The 20,957-nt window shown below is 34.0% G+C and overlaps 2 protein-coding genes across 2 annotated transcripts; both read left to right on the forward strand.

Annotated features, from left to right (window-relative positions):
- The first annotated feature begins 4,526 nt into the window (after positions 1-4,526).
- LOC148550352 (uncharacterized) lies at positions 4,527-11,336 on the forward strand. The gene is made up of 6 exons (XM_088494449.1): positions 4,527-5,021; positions 5,253-5,887; positions 6,001-6,352; positions 7,105-7,244; positions 7,351-7,399; positions 10,944-11,336. The coding sequence occupies exons 1-6, from the start codon at positions 4,527-4,529 to the stop codon at positions 11,334-11,336; spliced, it is 2,064 nt and encodes a 687-aa protein (XP_088350575.1).
- A 1,415-nt stretch (positions 11,337-12,751) lies between these two features.
- On the forward strand, positions 12,752-16,460 carry LOC107609698 (uncharacterized). The gene is made up of 2 exons (XM_016311715.3): positions 12,752-13,718; positions 15,906-16,460. The coding sequence occupies exons 1-2, from the start codon at positions 13,246-13,248 to the stop codon at positions 16,141-16,143; spliced, it is 711 nt and encodes a 236-aa protein (XP_016167201.1). The 5' UTR covers positions 12,752-13,245; the 3' UTR covers positions 16,144-16,460.
- Positions 16,461-20,957: the final 4,497 nt, after the last annotated feature.

The raw sequence follows: 20,957 nt of genomic DNA on the forward strand, positions 1-20,957 counted from the left end.
AATGTCAAAATGTAGCTATGTAGCTTAAATTGATGCCATAATAATAGTAAAAGAGACCATACTTGTAAAGTGATGTCACAGTAGGTTGAATTTCTTCACATTGTTCAACAACATCAGCTGGTGTTCGTAGTGATTTTCCTGACAACTGCAAGCAAGACACCATTATTTTCATCATCAAACAAGATAAAGATGTGGAAGCAACTAAATATGGAAGGAAGAGTTTAACGTTAAACATAAAAAGAGAAAGAGGGATAAGAAATTTGAGTCAGACTTATCAAGTAAAAATAAACCCTATAAGTCTATTACTACCATGGCTTAAGGTTAGTCGAGAGTAGGCATTCAAATGGAGGAAAGTAAGAAGGAAGTAAAATGTTCAAGAAAAGTCGGCACACAAGTCTCATTAAAAGTGGTGTGAAGAGAAAAGCAAAGTTGACAAATACAGAGAAAGATAAAGCAACTACTCATGCTCCAAAGCGAGTTTCAAAACCAGAAACATTGAAAGGAAAATTCAAAAGAAATTTATAGATTCAATTCAATTTACCCAATGCTCCAAACCTCTAAAGCAAGACACCATTTGAATACTATAAAATCGAATAGAGAAAAAATAATGAAATTCATACCTGCGATGAGGACCAAACCAGAACAGCAGCAACTTCTGATCGTGTCGGCAACGGAAACGTGGACGGCAGACGCAGGCAACGCGGGCTACGAGATGAATCTGTGACTTCGATCGGAGTCGGTTTCCAGACGTGAACCTCCGCCATGGCACCACGACGGCGGCTGTATCCCTCTCCCTGCAACCCAGAGTTTCATTTTTGGGGAGAAGATCTTCGTCAATACTTCACCCTCCATAGATACTGGTGAACTGTGTTTCACTTTTTTTTCTCCTATTCACAAAATAAATAAATAAATTCTAACTCTTTTTGAAATCCAATCCACTACTGCCAAAGCCCACTTCAATAGGTCCACCAGCCAACATTATACTTAAGCAATTTTGGCTAACTAGCTCAGCCACCCATAAGATAAAGCAGGAGATAAGCCCTGCAACCAAACAGTCAGGTGTCGATCTCATATTTATGCAAAGAGAATATCTGTAAATCTGTACTAATTTACATCTGTACCATAGAGTGACCCTATTTAAAAATATGAATTAAATATATATTGTTAAATTATTAAGATAGAAGAATTAAATTAATGACTAAAAAAACTAGCAATAAATGAAAAAATTCTACTTTCTCTTTAAATTTTTTGTATTTTTTTAACCCAACAATTAGCTCACCAAATATTATCATCATACCAGTAGTTTCCAAATAGTCATGAGATATCAAATCTTTCTTTAAAAAATTGAAGTCAAATAAGAAGATAATAATAATAATAATAATAATGACAATAAATTTTTACAATAATAATGAATTTCTTTTGTATTAAGAGAAGTCACGTGTACCCTGTTTCAAACTTTCAAGTTTCAATAATGAATTTCTTTTGTCCCTAGTGTATATGGGGCCATATTCACCAACACCGTAACTACGTCACGGAAATTATTAACACAAATAAATTCTACTCAATCTTTTCTATATTAACGTATAATTTATTTTTTATAATATATTAATTTTTAATTAAATAATATCTGGATCTAATTATTAATTATATAATTTAAATTACTTCAATTTAATTAAAATTAATATCTTAACTATAATAAAATTATTTTATAATTAAATTATCATTTAAAATAAGTAATTTTATAATTTTTTAAAATATTAATATTTAATTTTTTTTTCGAGATCATTCCTCTTCAAACACAGAAAAAAAACCTTTTTTTGTTAAAGGCTGTGTATTAGCTTTCTACTTTATTGTTAATTTGTTTGTTAAGTGGTTTGGTCACGATGACCTTTCTTTGCATAAGTCATTATGAATTTTTTTTTTCATAATTAAACATTCAACAATAGTTTGACAATGTTATAGTACTTTTTAACTCCGATCATGAGAAAGTAAGAAAGAGAGCGAGAGAGAGTGGGTTGGAGAAATACAAATTGGGTAGGTCTAGGCAGTCACGATCCAAAGTCAAGGATCTAAGGATTTGGAACCGAAAAGAGTACGTCTGTTTGGAGAAGGAATCCTTTAGTATTTTTGTGGATGGGCTACCAGAAGATATATCAAAACATGAATTGTTTGGCTTTTTTTCGTGGACAGGGCGGATCATTGACATATATCTATCAAGGAAGATGAGAAATGGTGCGGTATACTTTTTTGCGTTTGTACGATACACCACAAAGGGAGGAGCTTTGAAAGCAATTTCAGAAATGAATCGAATGCGATTGCGAGGTCAGGAAATTTTTGTGGGAGAGGCGAGGTATAGACGGGATACTGACCAGGGGAAGAAGGCAGTGGTTGTGGACACTATGATTCGGCGGACTGATGATGGGGTTGTGGAACGTCGAAAAACTAGTGTTCTGGGAGGGGAACAATCGGAAGAACGGAAAAACATGGACACTGGTAAAGATATGCATGGAAAGTGTGGGACGAAGTAGATAGACGTCTTGGTGGCATAGCCTAAATTGGGCTGTTACAGAAGAGTGTTATTGGTACCATGATGACAGTTATAGACTTTGGTTTGTTGAACGCGACAGCTCGTAAGGAGTGGCCTCACGTGGTCAAGGTTTGTGAGATGGGGGCATACAAAGCCTTACTAACCTTTGATAGCATTCGCAGTATGGAAGCGGCGCTCGCACTTAACGGGAACGGCCTGTTGAAGTTTTTCCATAGGGTATGGAGGTGGGAGGAGAATGACTGATGCGAAACTAGAAGGGTGTGACTCGAGTGCTTCGGAGTACCGCTACATGCTGGTCGGAAGCTGCGTTCCGTACAATCGGTGAACAGTGGGGTAAGGTGGTGAATTGTGACGATGCAACAAAATCATGCCAGTCCTTTAGTGTTGGACGAGTGCAGATTGACACATGTATGTTCGAGGTCATTCATGAATGGGTACACATTACTGTAGGGATGGTTGGATTCGATGTGTTCGTAAAGGAAGCGGGAACTGAAGTCGATGGCTTACTGCCTTGTGTGATGAAGGATGTGTTAGAAGGCACTGATGGGTTCTCTATGGGAGAAAAATGTGCTATAGGAGATCCTGGAAATCACCAGGGTGGTAATAGCAGTAATACGCAGCTGTCGGAATGGGATGCAGCAGCAGATTTGATGGTGACGACGGTTAGGGAGGAGGATCAACGACAAAAAAAAGTTGTTATTCAACATGAGGATTTGAATGAGTGGAGAAATCATTTTTTAAATTTGAAAACAGCAAGAATAACAGTTAGGTCAATCAATTCTGGTGTGCTGAGGGCTGATCAATCGGATTTTGCAGCAAGTAATGAAGATGCTAATTCGGATAGAACTGAATCCTGGAATTATAGTAGGACCGGGATGGTGGCTGGGGTGGAAATTAATAGCAATAGTAGGAAGGGCGGACTCGGGGCTACTGACGCTAATTCTCTGTGGACAATCAGAGTTTTGGTAGAAGACAGATTGGGAGTGGGTTTTGCAGCTGAGTACGATGCTTATGATGCTATTGAAGGAAGGCATAGGGAAGAAGGGTGTCGTGCAGGAGTTCGGGCAAGGATTAATGGGGATGAACATTCGAAGAAAAGTTGTCCAGGTTGTTGTTCAAAAAACGTTGAATTGGCTAATGAGATAAAAGATGATGGCCAAGAGGTAGATGCGACACAAGGACGACTTGATAGGGAGGACAGAGGGACTGGTGAGACTCGGAGGGTTGCAGAGAACTTGGAAGATGCAAGAATATCTGAAGGCAGCGAAGCTGAGACTGAATCCTCTGAAACCAAATGGGATGATGAAATGCAGGAAAACAAGAAAGCATGGGAGTTGGCAGTGGAATCTGGAGTAGTTTAGTATAATGAGGAAGATGATATTATGGCTATACTCCAAGCACAGAATAAGAAAATTGCGCAGAAGAAAAAGCAAGCTGAATAGAAGGAAAAGGCAAGAAGAAGTCGGCCGAAAAATCACAAAAAGGTGTGTACAATTAGTTTAAAATGATTTTTGGTTCTTGGAATGTTAGGGGTTTGGGGGGAGTTGGAAAATTGAGTATGGTAAAGCGTTTTAGGAGAAAATTTTAGTTGAATATGTTAGGTTTAATAGAGACAAAGAAAGAGGTAGTAACCAAATATGATGTAGTGCAATTGTGGGGAAATAATGTGGTAGGATGGGAGTACGTGGGGTCAGAAGGTGCTTCCGGTGGGCTATTGTTGATGTGGGATGAAACGATTTTTTAGAGGAGCAACGGTTATAAAGGGAAGAGATGGTTGTGTGTGGATGACGTTGTGCTAAAATATAATTTTAAGTGTGCTTTCTGTTTAGTGTATGGTACGCACCAAAGGGAAGAGAAGTTTGTCATGTAGGAAGAGCTGAGCTTTTTATATGGGCTTTGTCAAGTACCTTTTTGTTATTTGGGGGACTTTAACGAGGTTGTTCAAGTGGAAGAGAGGAAAGGAGCTACCACTTTGACAATGACTACAGCTGAATTTAAACTTTGGATTCAAGATATGGAGTTTTTGGACGTTGCACTTGCTAATCGTATGTTCACATGGTTTAGGGGTCAGTCGTGTAGCCGCATTGATAGAGTTCTGGTTAGTTTGGAGTGGTTAGAAGAGTTTCCTGAAACAAGGCTTAGAGGAGGTCCAAGAGGTTTATCATACCACTATCCATTGATTGTGGATATCACAAGATTGGGAGGGGGGCCGAGACCTTTTCGGAGTCTGGATGCTTGGTTTACTCATGAGGGTTTCTTGCGGATGGTGAAGGGGGAGTGGAGGAATTTGGGCGACGTACAATTCATTGACAAGCTGAAGGCTTTGACGATCCCGCTGGGTAAATGGCATAAGGAGAATTTCAGGGACATGGATATGAAAATTATGAAGTTTGAAGAAGAGATAAAGAAAGTAGATGATATGGTTAGCAATGGGGTTGTTGATGGAACTGTGGAAGCAAGAAGGAGGGTGCTGGTGAGCTCTTGTAAGAAATGGTATATCAGAAAAGAGTTACATTAGAAGCAGATGTCGCGATCTAGGCATGCCAAGGAGATGGATAAGAACACCCGCTATTTTCACAATCTAGCCTCAGCTCGAAGGAGAAACAATTGGATTGAGTCCTTACTTATTTATGGGAGGATAGTGAGAAATCAAGTAAGGATTAAAGTTGCTATCAGAGACTTTTATAAGAATTTATATCATCAGGAGACCTCGCCAATAATAGGGTTCCGTGATGGACTGGTTATCCGGATAACGGAGGAGGAGGCAACAGAGTTGGAATGGATGCCGTCTAATGAGAAAATTAAGGATGCAGTTTGGGATTGTGAGTCAACTAAGGCACCAGGCAGTGATGGGTATAATATGAATTTCATTAAGAAGTGTTGGGAGGATGTTAGTGGGGAGTTCACTGCAGCCGTGATGGGATTCTTTCAGTCAGCTATTTTACCTACGGATGCGAATGTTACTTGGGTGGCTTTGGCGCCAAAGTTTGTCAGAGCTAAAGAAATCAAGGACTTTAAGCCAATTAGTATGGTGGGTTGTATTTATAAGGTTATATCAAAGATCCTGGTTCAGAAGATGCATAAGATAATGCCAGGGTTGGTAGGAGAAACACATAGTGCGTTTGTGCAGGGTAGGAAGATACATGATGGGATTTTGATTGCATGTGAAACTGTGCAGTGGCTGAAGTTGAGGAAAAAGAGCTCGACAATTATTAAACTAGACTTCCAAAAGGCTTATGATCGAGTCAAGTGGAGTTTTGTGGATATTGTTTTGCAAAAGATGGGGTTTGGCCGTAGATGGAGGGAGTGGATAAAGGAGTGTGTGTGTTCTGCGTTTATGTCGGTCCTAATAAATGCCTCTCCCTCTAAGCTCTTCAAAATGGAAAGGGGTCTACGACAAGAGATCCTCTTTCTCCCTTTCTATTTGTGCTTGTTCTGGATGTTCTACATAGGATGATTAGAGAGGCGGTGCGGAATGGATGTATTACTCCAGTGTTGGTTGGAAGGGATAACATTGAGTTGTCACATTTGCAGTTTGCGGATGATACTATACTTTTTTGTCCTTCTGAAGAAGAGACGATCAGAAACTATAAGCGGTTGCTGCGCTGCTTTGAGATGATGTCAGGGCTAAGTATCAATTTTGACAAGTCCAACTTGATTCCGGTTAATTGTGAGCAAAGTTGGGCACAACAGATGTGTCGACTGTTAGGGTGTAAAGAGGCGTATTTACCTGTCAGATATCTTGGCATTTCTCTGGGGGCGAATCCAAGGCTGGTCAAGACACAGAAACCAGTGATTGATAAGGTATAGGAAAAGCTAAGTCTATGGAAAGTAAAGTCTCTGAATAAAGCGAGTAAGCTGGTTCTCATTAAATCTGTTATTAATAGCCTACCTATTTACTATCTCAACTTATACAAAATGTCGAAGGTAGTAGCAGACAAAATAATATTCTTACAAAGACGCTTTTTGTGGAGTAAGGAGGACGGGAAAGGCAGAAGGTTTGGGAGTTGGTTATGTGGTAATTCGGAATACAACGCTCCTGTTCAAGTGGTGGTGGAGATTTTCGAAAGAGGATTGTCCACTTTGGAAGAAAATTGTATGTTCCTATAATAACATGAATTCTTCTGAGATGATTTGTGATCAACTTGTACCTACAAGAGGGGGTCCTTCGAAGGATATTTGTCAATTACAAATCAGGGAGCCACAAGTGAGAAAGAAGATGATTAGAGGCTTGGCTATGGTTCTAGGGGATGGTAGGATAATCCGCTTCTGGGAGGATAGCTAGTTACCTTGTGGTATTCTGAAAGTTACTTTTCCAAGACTTTTCTCGGTCTCAAATCTTTAAGGATCTGTCATAGGGGATTGTGGGTTCTGGGATGGGTTAGAGTAGATTTGGAATTTCTAGTGAGAACGAGAGTTATTTCAATGGGAGCTAGAACTAGTAAACCAGCTTCATGCGGTTCTGCAATTAGTGAAACTGACAACTGAGAGAGAGGACAGAGTGATCTGAAAATTTGATAAAAAAATGTGTTTATTCTACTAACTCATTTGTACAGGTATTGCAGGCAGAGGTACTTCCTGTGGAAATCACAAGCTATAGCTTCACTAGTACTATTTGGAGAGGATTCGTCCCACCAAGGGTTGAGTTGTTTACTTGGTTTGCACTGGTTGGTAAGGTGAATACAAGGGAAAGACTGTATAGATTAGGTGTTATTGGCTAGAACGATAACATGTGTGTTTTATGTCATAAATCTGTTGAAACTGCTTTTCACTTGTTCATTGGTTGTGAGCTCACTTGTCAGGTGTGGTGTACTTAGTTGTTCGCTCTTGGAAGGATATGGACTATTCCAGGTATGCTCAAGCAACACTATGAAAGTTGGACGGATATATCAGCGAGAAAGATAGAACGGAAGCGGTGGTTGGTTGATTTTTTTTTTTTGCGGTCATTTTGACAATTTGGCTAGAAAGAAATGATAGAATCTTCAAAAATCAAGGTTCATGTGTGGTGGATATTATTAACAGATCCTTTATAAGTTACGATGAGTGGATTGGTGATAAACCCTATGGTTGTTGATGGTAATGTCGGAGATGGCTACGGATTGTTATTTTTAGTGTTATGAATTTTTGTTTCTTTTTTTTTGCTCCACCTTGTTGTATTGAACTTTTTTACTTAAAAAAAATTAAAATTTTAATATTAATAGTTAGATTTATTTAAAAATTTAAAAGTTCACATTATTTATAATTTTGTAAAAATATCTTAAAAAAAATAAAAGAATAGATAAAGTGATATCTAAATCTTTCAACTATTACCACAGGAAAATAGTAATGGTTATACTACATTATAGAGTGAAGGATGATTTTTATAATTTAAAAAATAAAGATAAGTTCGTGCTCCAGGTTTGGAGGATCGGTTACCATTATTATTGAAGTCCAACCAACCTAATAGTTTTAGAATAGTATTATAAATTAAAAAAAAATTAAAATAAACATATTAAATTAGTGATAATATAATGTAAAATAACAAAAAAAAAAATGAAATAATAATTTAATTAATTTTAGTCTCACAAAATACATATTTTATGGATAGATAACAAATAATGCATGTCTTTGATCCAATTTTTTGTTAAGTCATCTAAAAAATTACTTTAAAATATATATACAAGATGATAAAAAAAAATTGATAGAACCAAAATTTAATCTCAAAAAGTAAAGAAGTTTCAGGGAAAACCATGATAACAACAACAATTGACATGGGATTTTAACGACATTGTTAAGGATTGATCTACGGCAGAAGAGAGATCGAGTAAGAGAATAAAAGATAGCGACAATGTCGATGCTTCTTGTCATGACGACAACGGTGATACTTGGGACGACGGTGAAACGATAAAAACAACAAAATGAGGAGTGACAGAATGCTTGAAGTAACAAAAACAAAAAATATTTTTTTAAGAAAAAATGATTTGAGAAAAAAAAATTTGTTATTAATATTTTAAAAAATTATATAATCATCCGTTTTAAATAATAATTTAATTACAAAATAGTCTTATTATGGTTAAACTGTTAATTTTAATTAAATTGAAATAACACAAGTTATTAACATAGTAAGTTAGTAAGTAATTAGATTAAAATATAATCTAATTAAAAGTTGGCATATCATAAAAAATAAGTATATCATAAAAATAATAAAATAGAATTCACCTTCTTCTTCTTATTATAAAATTAAGTATATCACAAAATTTCATAGATGTACTAAAAGAAATTTTCCTACACAAAATGTCTTCAAATTTATTATGTAAATCGTGAGATTGTCATATTTTTCGTTTGCTCATAAAATGGGACAAAAACCAACAATTTAGTATGGTGGACATGCAATACCAAATTATGAGATTTCATGATGATTTAGGTTGAGAAGCATGCAACAGTAATTTGTGGGCTTTGATCATGATTTATATTCACAATCTAGTAAATCCTAGATTCCATCCAGGATTTAGGTTCAAAAGCAGAAATTGTGTAAATTATGGAGAAAGACAACCATTTACAATGGAGAGACATAATAAATGGCTGAAGCCAACGATTTTGTAGGATGATTGGTAATTCCTGGAAAATTCTCACTATTTAATGGAATCCTAAAGCATCTTACGCCTCTATAAATAACAAAGTAGCGTAATAGTTTTATCATAAGAGTAGAGTAGCGTGTCAAGAAAAATGGGCAATAATTTTTAGTACTTGTACATTACAAGAGAGAAATTAAAGAAGCTACCAAGGATAACTTTCATCGGTAAAAAAAAGTTATCTGATGTCTTTATAGTCATTTATGACATTTGTAGAGTTACAAAATAATATGGATAAACTATTATTTTAATCTTTAATATTTGGATCAAATTCTAGTTCTGTCTATAATATTTTTAATATTTTATTTTAATCTTTAAAAAATTTAAATATTTTATTTCAATTCAAAAATATTTTAAATGAATTCAATATTGTCTCGTTATTAAATTTGGTATGAACAATTAATATATTTAAGAGCCAATAACATTTGATTTTAGTATATAAGTAAAATCAACTCCCCAATGATCACTAATGTAAAAAAAATTTTTTTGACTCTGGAATGTTGATGATTAATTGATAGGATTTGAGATTTTTTTTATAAGGAGATTGAGAAGAAGTGTTACAAAAAAATTTTTATTATGAAGAAGCTTGATTTTTGCAATAAATAAGTGAACTGGATTAAGAAGTGTGTTACCACAGTGTCCTATTCTGTTACCGTGGATGGACAACCATATGATTTTTTCAAACCATGTAAGGATTGCGACAAGATGATCCCCTCTCTCCCTACCTTTTTCTACTTTGTGCAGAAGGACTTTTCCATCTGCTCCACAGAGGAGAACAGAGGAGAAAAATCTCAGGTTTAAGATTCAATGGTAGATGCCCTATAGTCAGCCACTTATTCTTTGCAGATGATTCTATTCTCTTTTGCAAAGCAAATGAGGTAGAATATCACAAGTTGATGAAGATACTGGAGTGCTATGGTGATGTTAGTGGACATACAATTAATTTCTCTAAGTCATCTATTTTCTACAACAAAAACACTCCTAGTTCGACCAGAGAATTTTTGTCTCATTTACTTCAGATTCTACATATAGGCAGACAAAATAAGTATTTGGGACTGCCAGCAGTGGTTAATAGATCAAAAACTTTGACCTTTAATTTTATAAAGGAGAAAATTGATAAGAAACTGTAGATTTGGAAGCAATCATTATTATCGGTCAGTGGGAGAGAGGTATTAATTAAAGCAGTGGTTACGATAGTTCCGATCTACACTTTGAGCTATTTTAAGCTCCCGGACACACTGTTAGACAAGATTCAGAGAAAGATGATAAATTTTTGGTGGCACAAAGGGACTCGAAAAAAAGATTACAATGGATCAGGTGGGATATAATTTGCAGAAAAAAGAAGTATCGAGGCTTAAGTTTTAAAGACTTGAAAGTCTTTAATTTAGCCATGTTGGCTAAACAAGGCTGGAGAATCATCATGAAACCTAATTCTCTAATCAACAGAATTTACAGAAGCAAATATTTTAAATTTTCTTCTTCTCTACGAGCTGACACAGGCCGGAACCCTTCTTGGGCCTGAAGAAGCCTGCTAGAAGGAAGGAAAATTATCAAACGAGGTATCCGTTGGTAAGTGGGGCGAGGCAGTCAGATTGGAATTACGGAGGATTGGTGGCTCAAAAATGTGAAGTTAATATCCGAACAACAACAAATAGTTACAGACCTAAATTTGATTTGAGTTAATCAACTCATTCATAATAGACAGTGGAAGGAGGATATAATCAGAAATAATTTTAATTCAGAAATTGCATCAGAAATCTTACAAACTGCTATTATGGAAGTAGGAGAAGATCGGCTTACCTGGAGAAGTGAGAGGGACGACAGGTTCATGGTGGCTTCTGACTACAAAACAGCTTTTCAAATGGTACATTCTTCGATTAGCCAATTACTCTATCTGTGCAGAGAAAAGAGACTCTGGAATTCATTGTGGGAACTCCAATGTCTGCCGAAGATTAAGATATTCCTGTGGAAAACCCTTCATGATGGCATCCCAGTTTGTCGTCGACTTCATGAAAAGCTACCAGCAATCCCAAAAATCTGTCCTAGATGTAACAATTTTGGGAAAAAACGTAAATCACTGCTTAATTGATTGTCCAAAGTCACAAGAAGTTTGGCAGCAGTCAGACCTGGGAGCTTACCTGGCACAAAACAGCTCAGAAGAATTTTGGGTGCGATAGAGCCGGTTCATGGAAAAGCATGACGAAGATATCATTGGAGAAAAAATTCAGCACTGGCAACAATTATTCTATGAAAAATTTGGACCGCGAGAAACCTTCTTATCTTTGAGAACAAAAACACTTCACCAAATTTGATTATCACTTTAGCGCATGAATTCATGGAGGAGGTCCAGAAGAGAAATGAGACTTAATATGTATGTTTAGTCATGTTTCGTTAAAGATATGTTAATTGTTTGAAAATCCCTTTCTTACATTGTCGTATGGTTGTCTAATGTGGACCCACAACTTTTATTTATTTATTTTAATAAATAAATACCACTTTGCCTAAAAAAATGTTAATGTCTACATTATTCACTCTATTAGTTATTTGTGTAAATTTAACAGTAGGACAATATTAAATTTGTTAAAATTTTTTAAAACAGAAATAAAATGTTTAAACCGATAAGAATCAAATTATAATTTGACTCAAACGTTAAGAATTAAAATAGTATTTTACCCAAATAATACTTTATAGAAAATTTGTGTGTTAAAAAAAAAAAAACAAATGACTTAGTTATTGTACAAGATCCCTATTCCAATTAGATAAGGATTTGTGAAATATGATTCTTTTGAGTTCTATAACAATGATAAATTGCAAGTAATATCAAATTTTGAAGATGTGGTTGCAAGTTTTGGAGAATTTACTCCAAAACCTCATTCTATTGGTACTAGGAGAGCTTCGAGCTCAACTTTTATGATTGCAGCTCCTGTAGTATTTGTGACATCTCTTTCATTTGCATCGGATTTAAATCAGAGTTTACATACTCATGATTTACACTATTATGCTTTCAACCTAAATCATCATCAAATCCTATTTTTTAGTGTTGCATGTCCTCTATACTAAATCGATATTTTTCTTCAAATATTACAAGAAAATATAAAATATGACAAAATTTCATGATTTACATAATAAATTTGAGAATAAATATGTAGAGCAATTTTTTTTAGAACAATTTCTGTAAATTTACGATCTACTTATTTTATTTATTTAAATTATTTTATGTATTTTAACAATAAAAATGTCTTTAAAATTATTTTAATGATAATTATTAATATGTATCTTATATTAAAATTATTTTAATATATATTTTATATTTTAATATGTATTTATTCTTATAAATGATTTGATAACTGGTATTTTTTTAGTATATACATACATATGATGGTAAACATTTTTTTTAATGCTAACTTTGCTCCATTTTCAACTCTTTAGTAATGGAAGTCATAATTATTATTTGGTGCCCTATGGTAGAAGCAAACTTGAGAAGCACCATATCTTTTCCGCTAACTCATCAAAAGAAAAAGAAATGTGGGTCCAACTTATCTGATTAGACTAATGTAGCTATGACCCTTGTTTGAAGAATCTCACCTGGTTTAAGGTTCCTTTTACTTATCAGAAAACAAAAAACTCAACTTTGAGAAACAGCTAATCTCCAAATTCAAAGAACTATTTTTTCTTTTTCTTTTATCAAAAAGAAAAAATGGGGTAATTTTTTTTTTACCCTAAAAGAAAATTTCTCATCAGAACACTGCATAAGCAACTAGGCATAATGATAATTATGATATTGCTGTTTCTCTTATTACATATCTTCTTTGCTTCACACTCCTTGTCTCTTTCTCTCTCAAGTACTCAGAAGAGAGAGACAGAGAGAGATTACCTACCAACCAACCTCACCATAGTTAAGTTGTTGCTTAATACCTTAAACACAATTCACATCACTCTTACCCTCTCTTGTTCAGTCTTCTCGGAGGTTCAGAGAGAGAGAGAGAGGGGGAAAAAATCCAACTTTTTTCTTGAAAGCTTGGTGGGTATTAATGATCTTTGCCTCCCTGAGCCATTACATGAAGATTCTCAACTTGGGAATTTACAATGTCAATGTTGGTTACTGAGGACAACAACAACAACAATAATAAGCCTCATGTTGTTGTTGACGTAGACAATAATGTCTCTCAAGGTAGTACTAGTAGCTGTGTCGGCAATGAAGGTTGTGCTTCTTCTGAGACAAGTGAGGAACAACAACAAAGTAATTCCCATGATTCTGGTTCCGAGATTGTTGCTGGAGCAATTGAGAAAGAGAGAGGGTCTTCAGTTTCATCAGATCAGTGTTCTGTGGAGCTTGTGGATCTGGAGAGTGATGTGGATAAGGTACGGCACTTAGATCATGATAACAATAATAATAATAATAAGGTGGAGAGGGATTGCAGGATTTGTCACCTAAGCATGGATATGACCAACCATGAATCTGGTGGGTCCCCCATTGAACTTGGTTGTTCTTGTAAGGATGATTTGGCTGCTGCACATAAACAATGTGCTGAGGCTTGGTTCAAGATCAAAGGCAACAAGTAAGTAACTAAGTACATTGCTGAATTAAAGGGAGAAAAAAAGAAAAAAAAATTACCTTGTTTCTTGAAATGGTTATTATGTCTTTCTTGATGAACAATGTGTTGATCTTGATTCTCCTTGGTGTCACACTGAATCTGTGAAATTTTGGATAAGTTCAGAGAGAAAAAAATAAAGAAAGGGCCACTTGGGTGGTTATGGTTTTCTTTGAGGATTAGATAGATACTCCATTGCCAAATCTAGAGATGTTTGACTTGTCTATTTCTTGCTTACCCTTTTTGTATTATGCTTGTGATAATGTAAGCTAAAGGGTAGTGCTTGATGAAATGACTTTATAGTGGAGAGTGGAGACTCAACTATAACATATATAAATAGAATTCTTCTTATGAAGGATGTTGGGAAAACTAAACTAAGCTACATTGTTGCAAAAAGGGATTAGATATCAATACACTTTTAAGTAAGGTTCCTATATATTTGTTTCTATATGAGGGATATGTTTTTTCTCACCAAATTGGACTTTTACTACTGAAAGTCAACCTTAGTGGTGTTTGTTGTCAACTTCCACCTTCCACAAAGTGTTTAAATTGACTAGGTTGTCTATGGTTCCTTTATGCTTTTTCTTCTTGTTAGGTAAATAACTAAATAAAATCATGCATAGATGTATTAATACCATTTACTTAGGAGTTGTGTGCTACGTTCATTTTCATGTCAAAAGTTGTAGTTTCACCCGTTTCTCATCTTCCACAGTATATGAGCTTGTCCATTCTCAAATTCATAAGCCAACTGAGTCATATAATTGAAGTTTTCATATTAACAAACAAGGAAAACATAAATACCATATGAGCAAGTTTGAATAAAGACAATTAAAGGCCAATAGAAAATAATATCTGAATATAAAGTGATGTTCATTCCAGTTTGGTTTCTAGTTGTACACTCTGCTCTGATATTTGTAACCAGAAGCCCAAAAATAAGTATCATCCTATGCAATTTTTGGGAATAGTTTTTGCTAACAAGTGCTGTGCTAACACTTGTTAAGGTTTCAAAAGTGGTAAACTTTTATAAGAAAGAACAAACTTTTTAAGTTTCCAATGCATTGGAAAATTGAAAATTGACCCCTTTTAATAAGGCTTGCAGTTATAGAAGATAATTGTAGTGCTCCTGATAACTAAGCTTTGAACTTTTGCTGGACTTTAGTTGCTTTGGTGGTGTTTTTCGATTAATAATCTGTTGGTTACTTTCATCTGATGTATAGTTGATCTTTATGTGTTCTGGCTTTCTTGAATATTCCTTAGTGTTGAACTTTCTTGGTTTTCCTTAACTATATCGTCAGCTAAGAACATCATGTTTTGGATCTCTTGCCCTTTTCTAGTGCATTCTAGATCACTTTTTGTTTTCTTGTAAGGCATTATTTGCAATGAGTTGGTTATTCTGCTTTATATCCATCTTTATGTTCCAAAATCCAAAGTTCTAAAGTCACGAATTCGCAGAAGAAAGTTAAGCATTGTCACTTTTGTAGAAAGGGAATTCAGGATCCTTGAACTGCACGTCCATATTTTCCAGGATAATTTTTTGGTGTTTCATACCATAAGCATTCATATATATGTACTTTTAGCCATATTCGTATCTTTGTAAGCCGTTACACGGAACAGTGAATATTTGCAGCAGCTTAGAAAGTGAATGATCGGCTGCTCTAATTTCGGATATAATATACTCTAAAACTTAGACCTAGTGGTGCAAAGTGTCTCTGAAATTCTTGGAGATGGTTGTGGTTCATATGATGTATTTATCAGTAAAATATTTCTCAAGATCAATATTTTTCATTGTGGGGTGGGATGGTTGAAGGCACTTTGATGGATCCATATTGTTTATGCAGCCTGTTAATTGATGATGCATTTGATTTGAGTAAAGATTCACTTTGACCATCGACTTGGTAAGCATGATTCATTTTAGTCCTTAACATTTTAAAGTTAATACTTCTGTCCCCAACTAATTGGTTAGATGAGACTAAAATGACAAACCGATTTTGGGATCAAAATTCTCATTTTGGAATGTTAAGGACTAAAATGAATCATGCTCGCAAAATCAACGATTAAAGGGAAGCTTTACTCAGGTTGATTTACTTCTGGTTGTGTTTTACACACTATTGGAACTTCCCTGCATTAACAATTTGACTTGTATGATTGTATCAGAACTTGTGAAATTTGTGGATCAATTGCACACAATGTAGCCGGCACAATCGAAGTTCAAATGACAGAACAGTGGAATGACTCCAATGATGCTTCCATTGCTCCACCAACCGGGCCTGCACCCCCGGCCAGCGAAACTCGAAACTTCTGGCAGGGACATCGTTTTTTGAATTTCCTACTAGCTTGTATGGTCTTTGCATTTGTCATATCCTGGCTTTTTCACTTCAATGTGCCCTCATGAATGAAGCAGGTTAAGATGATTGAGGGTGTAATCAAACCAATCTATGGATCTTATTATCACAGGTAGCAAACTCATTTACCTGTGTCATTCTCAAATTGTTGATTTTGGAGGCTGTGTTTTTGCTTTTTACATATATGAATGATGTTCATTATGTGTATTTTTTGATGTAGTATTGTTGTTGATACCTTCAAGAGTATTATGGAAAGTTAAGTTTATTTTCATTACCCGAATTTGTATATCATTGTAGAAATTGTATTGGACATTTCAATTCACATTTTTTTCCTGGTATAACATACTTTTATTTGAGATTGTCTTCAGTGTGTGTTGGATGTCTATATTAACCCATCATTACTATCAATCTCGTTAGGTATACACAAAAAATCAGCTACTAAATTAACTATCCGTACAAAATATATATTAAAAATAAATTAAACTAATACCTGTATGTATTTATATCAATATATCAAGTATGGTTTCATTTCAACTGTTTTGTAGCAACACTAAAACCAAGGATCTTGAATTAGGAACTTTCATTGTTGAACTGATTGACATTGCCACTTTCATGGGCCACTTTAGACCTGAGAGAAATTGAAGGGGAGAAAGAAAACAAGTAAACTAGATTTGGAGACCAAAGAACTAACAATTAAAAATCAATCAAAGCATTATACTTGGCCCTAATTATTTGGCATAGGGGTAAAAACGTAAATAGGGGGTGACACCATGCACTTCAATCATTATAAGATGGAGGGAAAAAATATAGGGAAACTCTCAGGACCAGGAAATATATCAATATTTAACCATCATTCAGCTAGCATGCGTTTTTATACTAGGACTGTCTCACGCACTATCACAAACAGCTTTCTCTCACGCGCTATCACAAACGGCTTTCTCTCACACTCCTCTCCAAGGAACTAGCCGGAGAGCACCGCTAGCCGGATACGCTCTTCTACGATCGCAGTTTCGTTGACAAAGCTTGAAGCTTCACCTTTTACTTTTGGATAAAATTTTCTTCTCTGTCGCTCATTCCTTCTCAGCTGTAGAACAACTCAGAATTTTCACTCTCTCTATCCATGTCAATGATGGAATCAGTGTTAGAAGAACAGAATATTGAAGTAAGGAATTTCTCCCTCTTCTAATTTCATGATTTTTGTAATGATTTTCATAGTGCAGCAATGAACACAATGATGATTATGATTATGAATTTATGAGCTCGCAAAGCATGCTGTTTTTCTTTTTCATAATAGAGTTTAAATTGAATGTACAGAATCCAAATTATACTTTATTCGCTTTTGATTTTCATAATGCAACAATCCACAATTAACGCAAACCAACTGTTTGATGAAATGACTAAGACAGAAAATATAAAAAATGTTAGTGTTTCTTGTTTGTTGTTTCTGAGTAATGAATAATGGTTTTAGAAGAATGCCCTGCTACCATAAAACACTCTTGATCCATCTTTTTTCTTCTTACTATTATTACTAACATCATCAATTTCTGATATGATGTTATTATTGCTGCTTTCATGATTCTGAATCACATCACCACAATCTTTATCTTTTCTTTTAGATTTGTCAATTTCCATAGGTAGCTTCATTCTTGCTAAGGATTATGTGAATTGTTTACATGCTTCTCATATACATATCCACTATTTGTTCTTAATAATTAGCAATAAGAAACCTGCTTTTTGAACTTTCAACTCGACTTTTCATGTAAAACTTTTAGATATGTGCAAATTCTCCACCCAAAATCCTTTCCTTATTTTCTGGCTGTGGCCTTTCATTTAAGGCTCGCAAATAACTACACACTAATTCACTAATAAGCACACCACAAAACAGCACAATTATACTCACAAGACACTTAAAAGAAAAAAAAAGCTCTTGCATTACAACTTCGAGGAGGGTCTCTCTGAGAAAAACGCTTGTAAAGTTTATGCTGCTCTCCTAGTGTGTAATTATATTATATAGTTGCAATAATTTTGTAGGGAAATGGTAGTTGTACAATACTAATCAGCCTTTAATCAGCCTTTAATCATATTTAAATAATATTTAATTATTTTTTAGTGTAACATGTTCCTATTTTGTAGATACATATCTATAATTAGATTTTAATTTAAATTTAAATTTTAAAACCCACCCACTTCATTGGTGGTTACGGTGATTTTGCTTTACTTTCGTAACTTCACGTAACAAATACAGTTTTTTAAATTCCTTATTCTACGGGACATTCACACGCATTAGTGAATCCCAAATCAAAAAGGACGCTGCCAGCTGAATTCTCCATCTCATCTTCATTGGTGAAGACCATCACCACCTTCCAGCTGAAGCACTCTCTCATTTTACATTGGTGAAAGGTATCATTATTTTTCACACATGTGTTTATGTAATTTGTTAAGAAATATCATGTTCAATATTTTTAATTATATTTTAATTTAAACATAAAAACACTTTGCTGATTTAATTGGAACAAGGTTGATCTTATTTAATTTTATTAATAAAATTGTTGCAAATAAAGTACTATCAGTCAACTTTAATAATACAATATAAATGTTAATAATACAATTATGAATGGTCGAATATAATTATATACATAAACTAAAATATTTTTAATTGTAGTTTCTTTTTCAATTGTAACACATCTAAAATATTAAGTTATACAAAAAATATTTTTAAAACACATCTAAAATCATAAATCTAAAATTTAAATTTAAACATTAAAAAATAATTGTAACACATCTAAAATTATGAAGTTATACAAAAAATATAAAATTATAAATCTAAAATCTAAATTTAAACATTAAAAAATAATTGTAACACATCTAAAATTATGAAGTTATACAGAAAATATTCTTGAAACACATCCAAAATCATGAATCTAAAATCTAAATTTAAATATTAAAAAATAATTGTAACACATCTAAAATTATGAAGTTATACAGAAAATATTTTTAAAACACATCCAAAATCATAAATCTAAAATTTAAATTTAAACATTAAAAAGACAGCGTTGTAAATAAGCGCCGAAAAGGAGGAAGGCAGCGTTGAGGATGAGCGCGGAAGAGGAAGGTGACAGGATGAACGACAGGGGAGGATGACTTCTCGATGTGCAAGTTTTCCATGTGCGCATCTGGATTTTCGACATAGCGCAAATGTGACTTCTCTGCTTCTTTGAGTGTTTTGTACGAGTTTAATTAATAATTTGATAGTTTAAGGTTTATTTTATAATTTTAAAATCAAAATTTTGAATTTTGAATAATTTGATTTTTAGATATGTATTTAAATTATAATATATTAATAATTAAATATATTAAATCTGAAACAGAAATTTAAAATTTAAATTTTAAATTTCAGTTTTTTTAGATTGTATTTTGAATGTGTATTTAATTTTAAAAAGACAGTAAATCTATTCATAATTTTTAGTTATGTTTATTTTAATTTTTTTAATTATTGTAATAAAAGGCTGAATGTTGTACTATTTTTAAAGGATACCTAGTTGAACCGAATTTTGTATTAGAAGTTTTTTTTTTTGGGTGGGTATTAGAAGACTTGTAACAACCGCCCTTCTAGAAACAAAATTTAAATTTCAAAGTTTGAAAATCGGTTAGGAGATAAGATTAGAATTTTGAAATTTTGGATAGGAACCTAGTAACCGCCCTCAGTTTGAAATTTAAAATATCCCAACCACCCCATCCCCAGACGTATATAAATAGGGGAGCACCCATAGGTAGAAAATCACTCCTCTCAATATCAATCCTCTCCCTTCTCTCTCTACAAAGAAATAATATTCTGTGTGCACACACAAGAGGCAGGCTCGAAGAAGCGTTAGGAAAAAGAGTAGGGAATTATGCCTTTCTTACTTATGTTGGCATGTAGTATGTTTTATTTTGTTTTCTTCCATCCATGCATGGCTACCACCTTTCATGTATTTTATGGCATGAATTATTCTTTTCTTATCTCTCATCTACATTGAGCATGATTATCTATTTTGTCAATTATACCCTCTTGAATCCATTAATATGTATCCCATATCCTTTCTATGTGCATTTACATGACCCTTTAATCACTATTCCTTTTATGTTGAGAGTACATGCCCCTTTATAACGTTTTATTAAATTATTTAACATTCTCTAATTTTACTATGTGCCCTTACATGACCTTTGATACCGTTACATTATTATTATTCCTTTAATATTGAGAGTATATGCTCCTTTTTATATCTTGTTCAAGGAACCCTATTTTATTATATGCAACTAAATGAACCCTTATATCATTATTGCTCCTTTATTTTAAAGATCAAGGGTACATACTTTTTATAATATCTAATCCAAGTATTTCAAATACTCACTTTCTTACTATATGCACTTAGATTATACTTTTTACATTATATCATTAATATCTTCTTAGGGTCAAGAGTATATGTTTTCTTATAATTGTTTTATTCAGCTAATTAATATCCTATTTTTTATAATGTACATTTATTTTATACCCCTCTAGGGACGAGAGTACCTACTTTCGTATAAAATCTTATTCAAACATGCTTATTTTATCATGATATATGCCTCTCCTCTCGCATGATTCATTCTTGTATATGCCTAAATAACCGTACTTGTTAAAGAACTGAGGGAATGATCCTTCGGTAAGGGAAGGTGACCCCCAAAGACAAGATATCGATATGATCCTTCGGTAAGGGAAGGTGATCGATCGAGATGATCCTTCGGTAAGGGAAGGTGATCGAAAAACATTTGGGATAAGAACCTTCGGTAAGGGAAGGGGACTATCCCATCAATTTTATATAATAATATATCTTTTTATATGACT

This window comes from Arachis ipaensis, chromosome B7 (assembly GCF_059453495.1).
Source record: "Arachis ipaensis isolate K30076 ecotype BB chromosome B7, ASM5945349v1, whole genome shotgun sequence".
NCBI classification, from domain to species: Eukaryota; Viridiplantae; Streptophyta; class Magnoliopsida; order Fabales; family Fabaceae; genus Arachis; species Arachis ipaensis.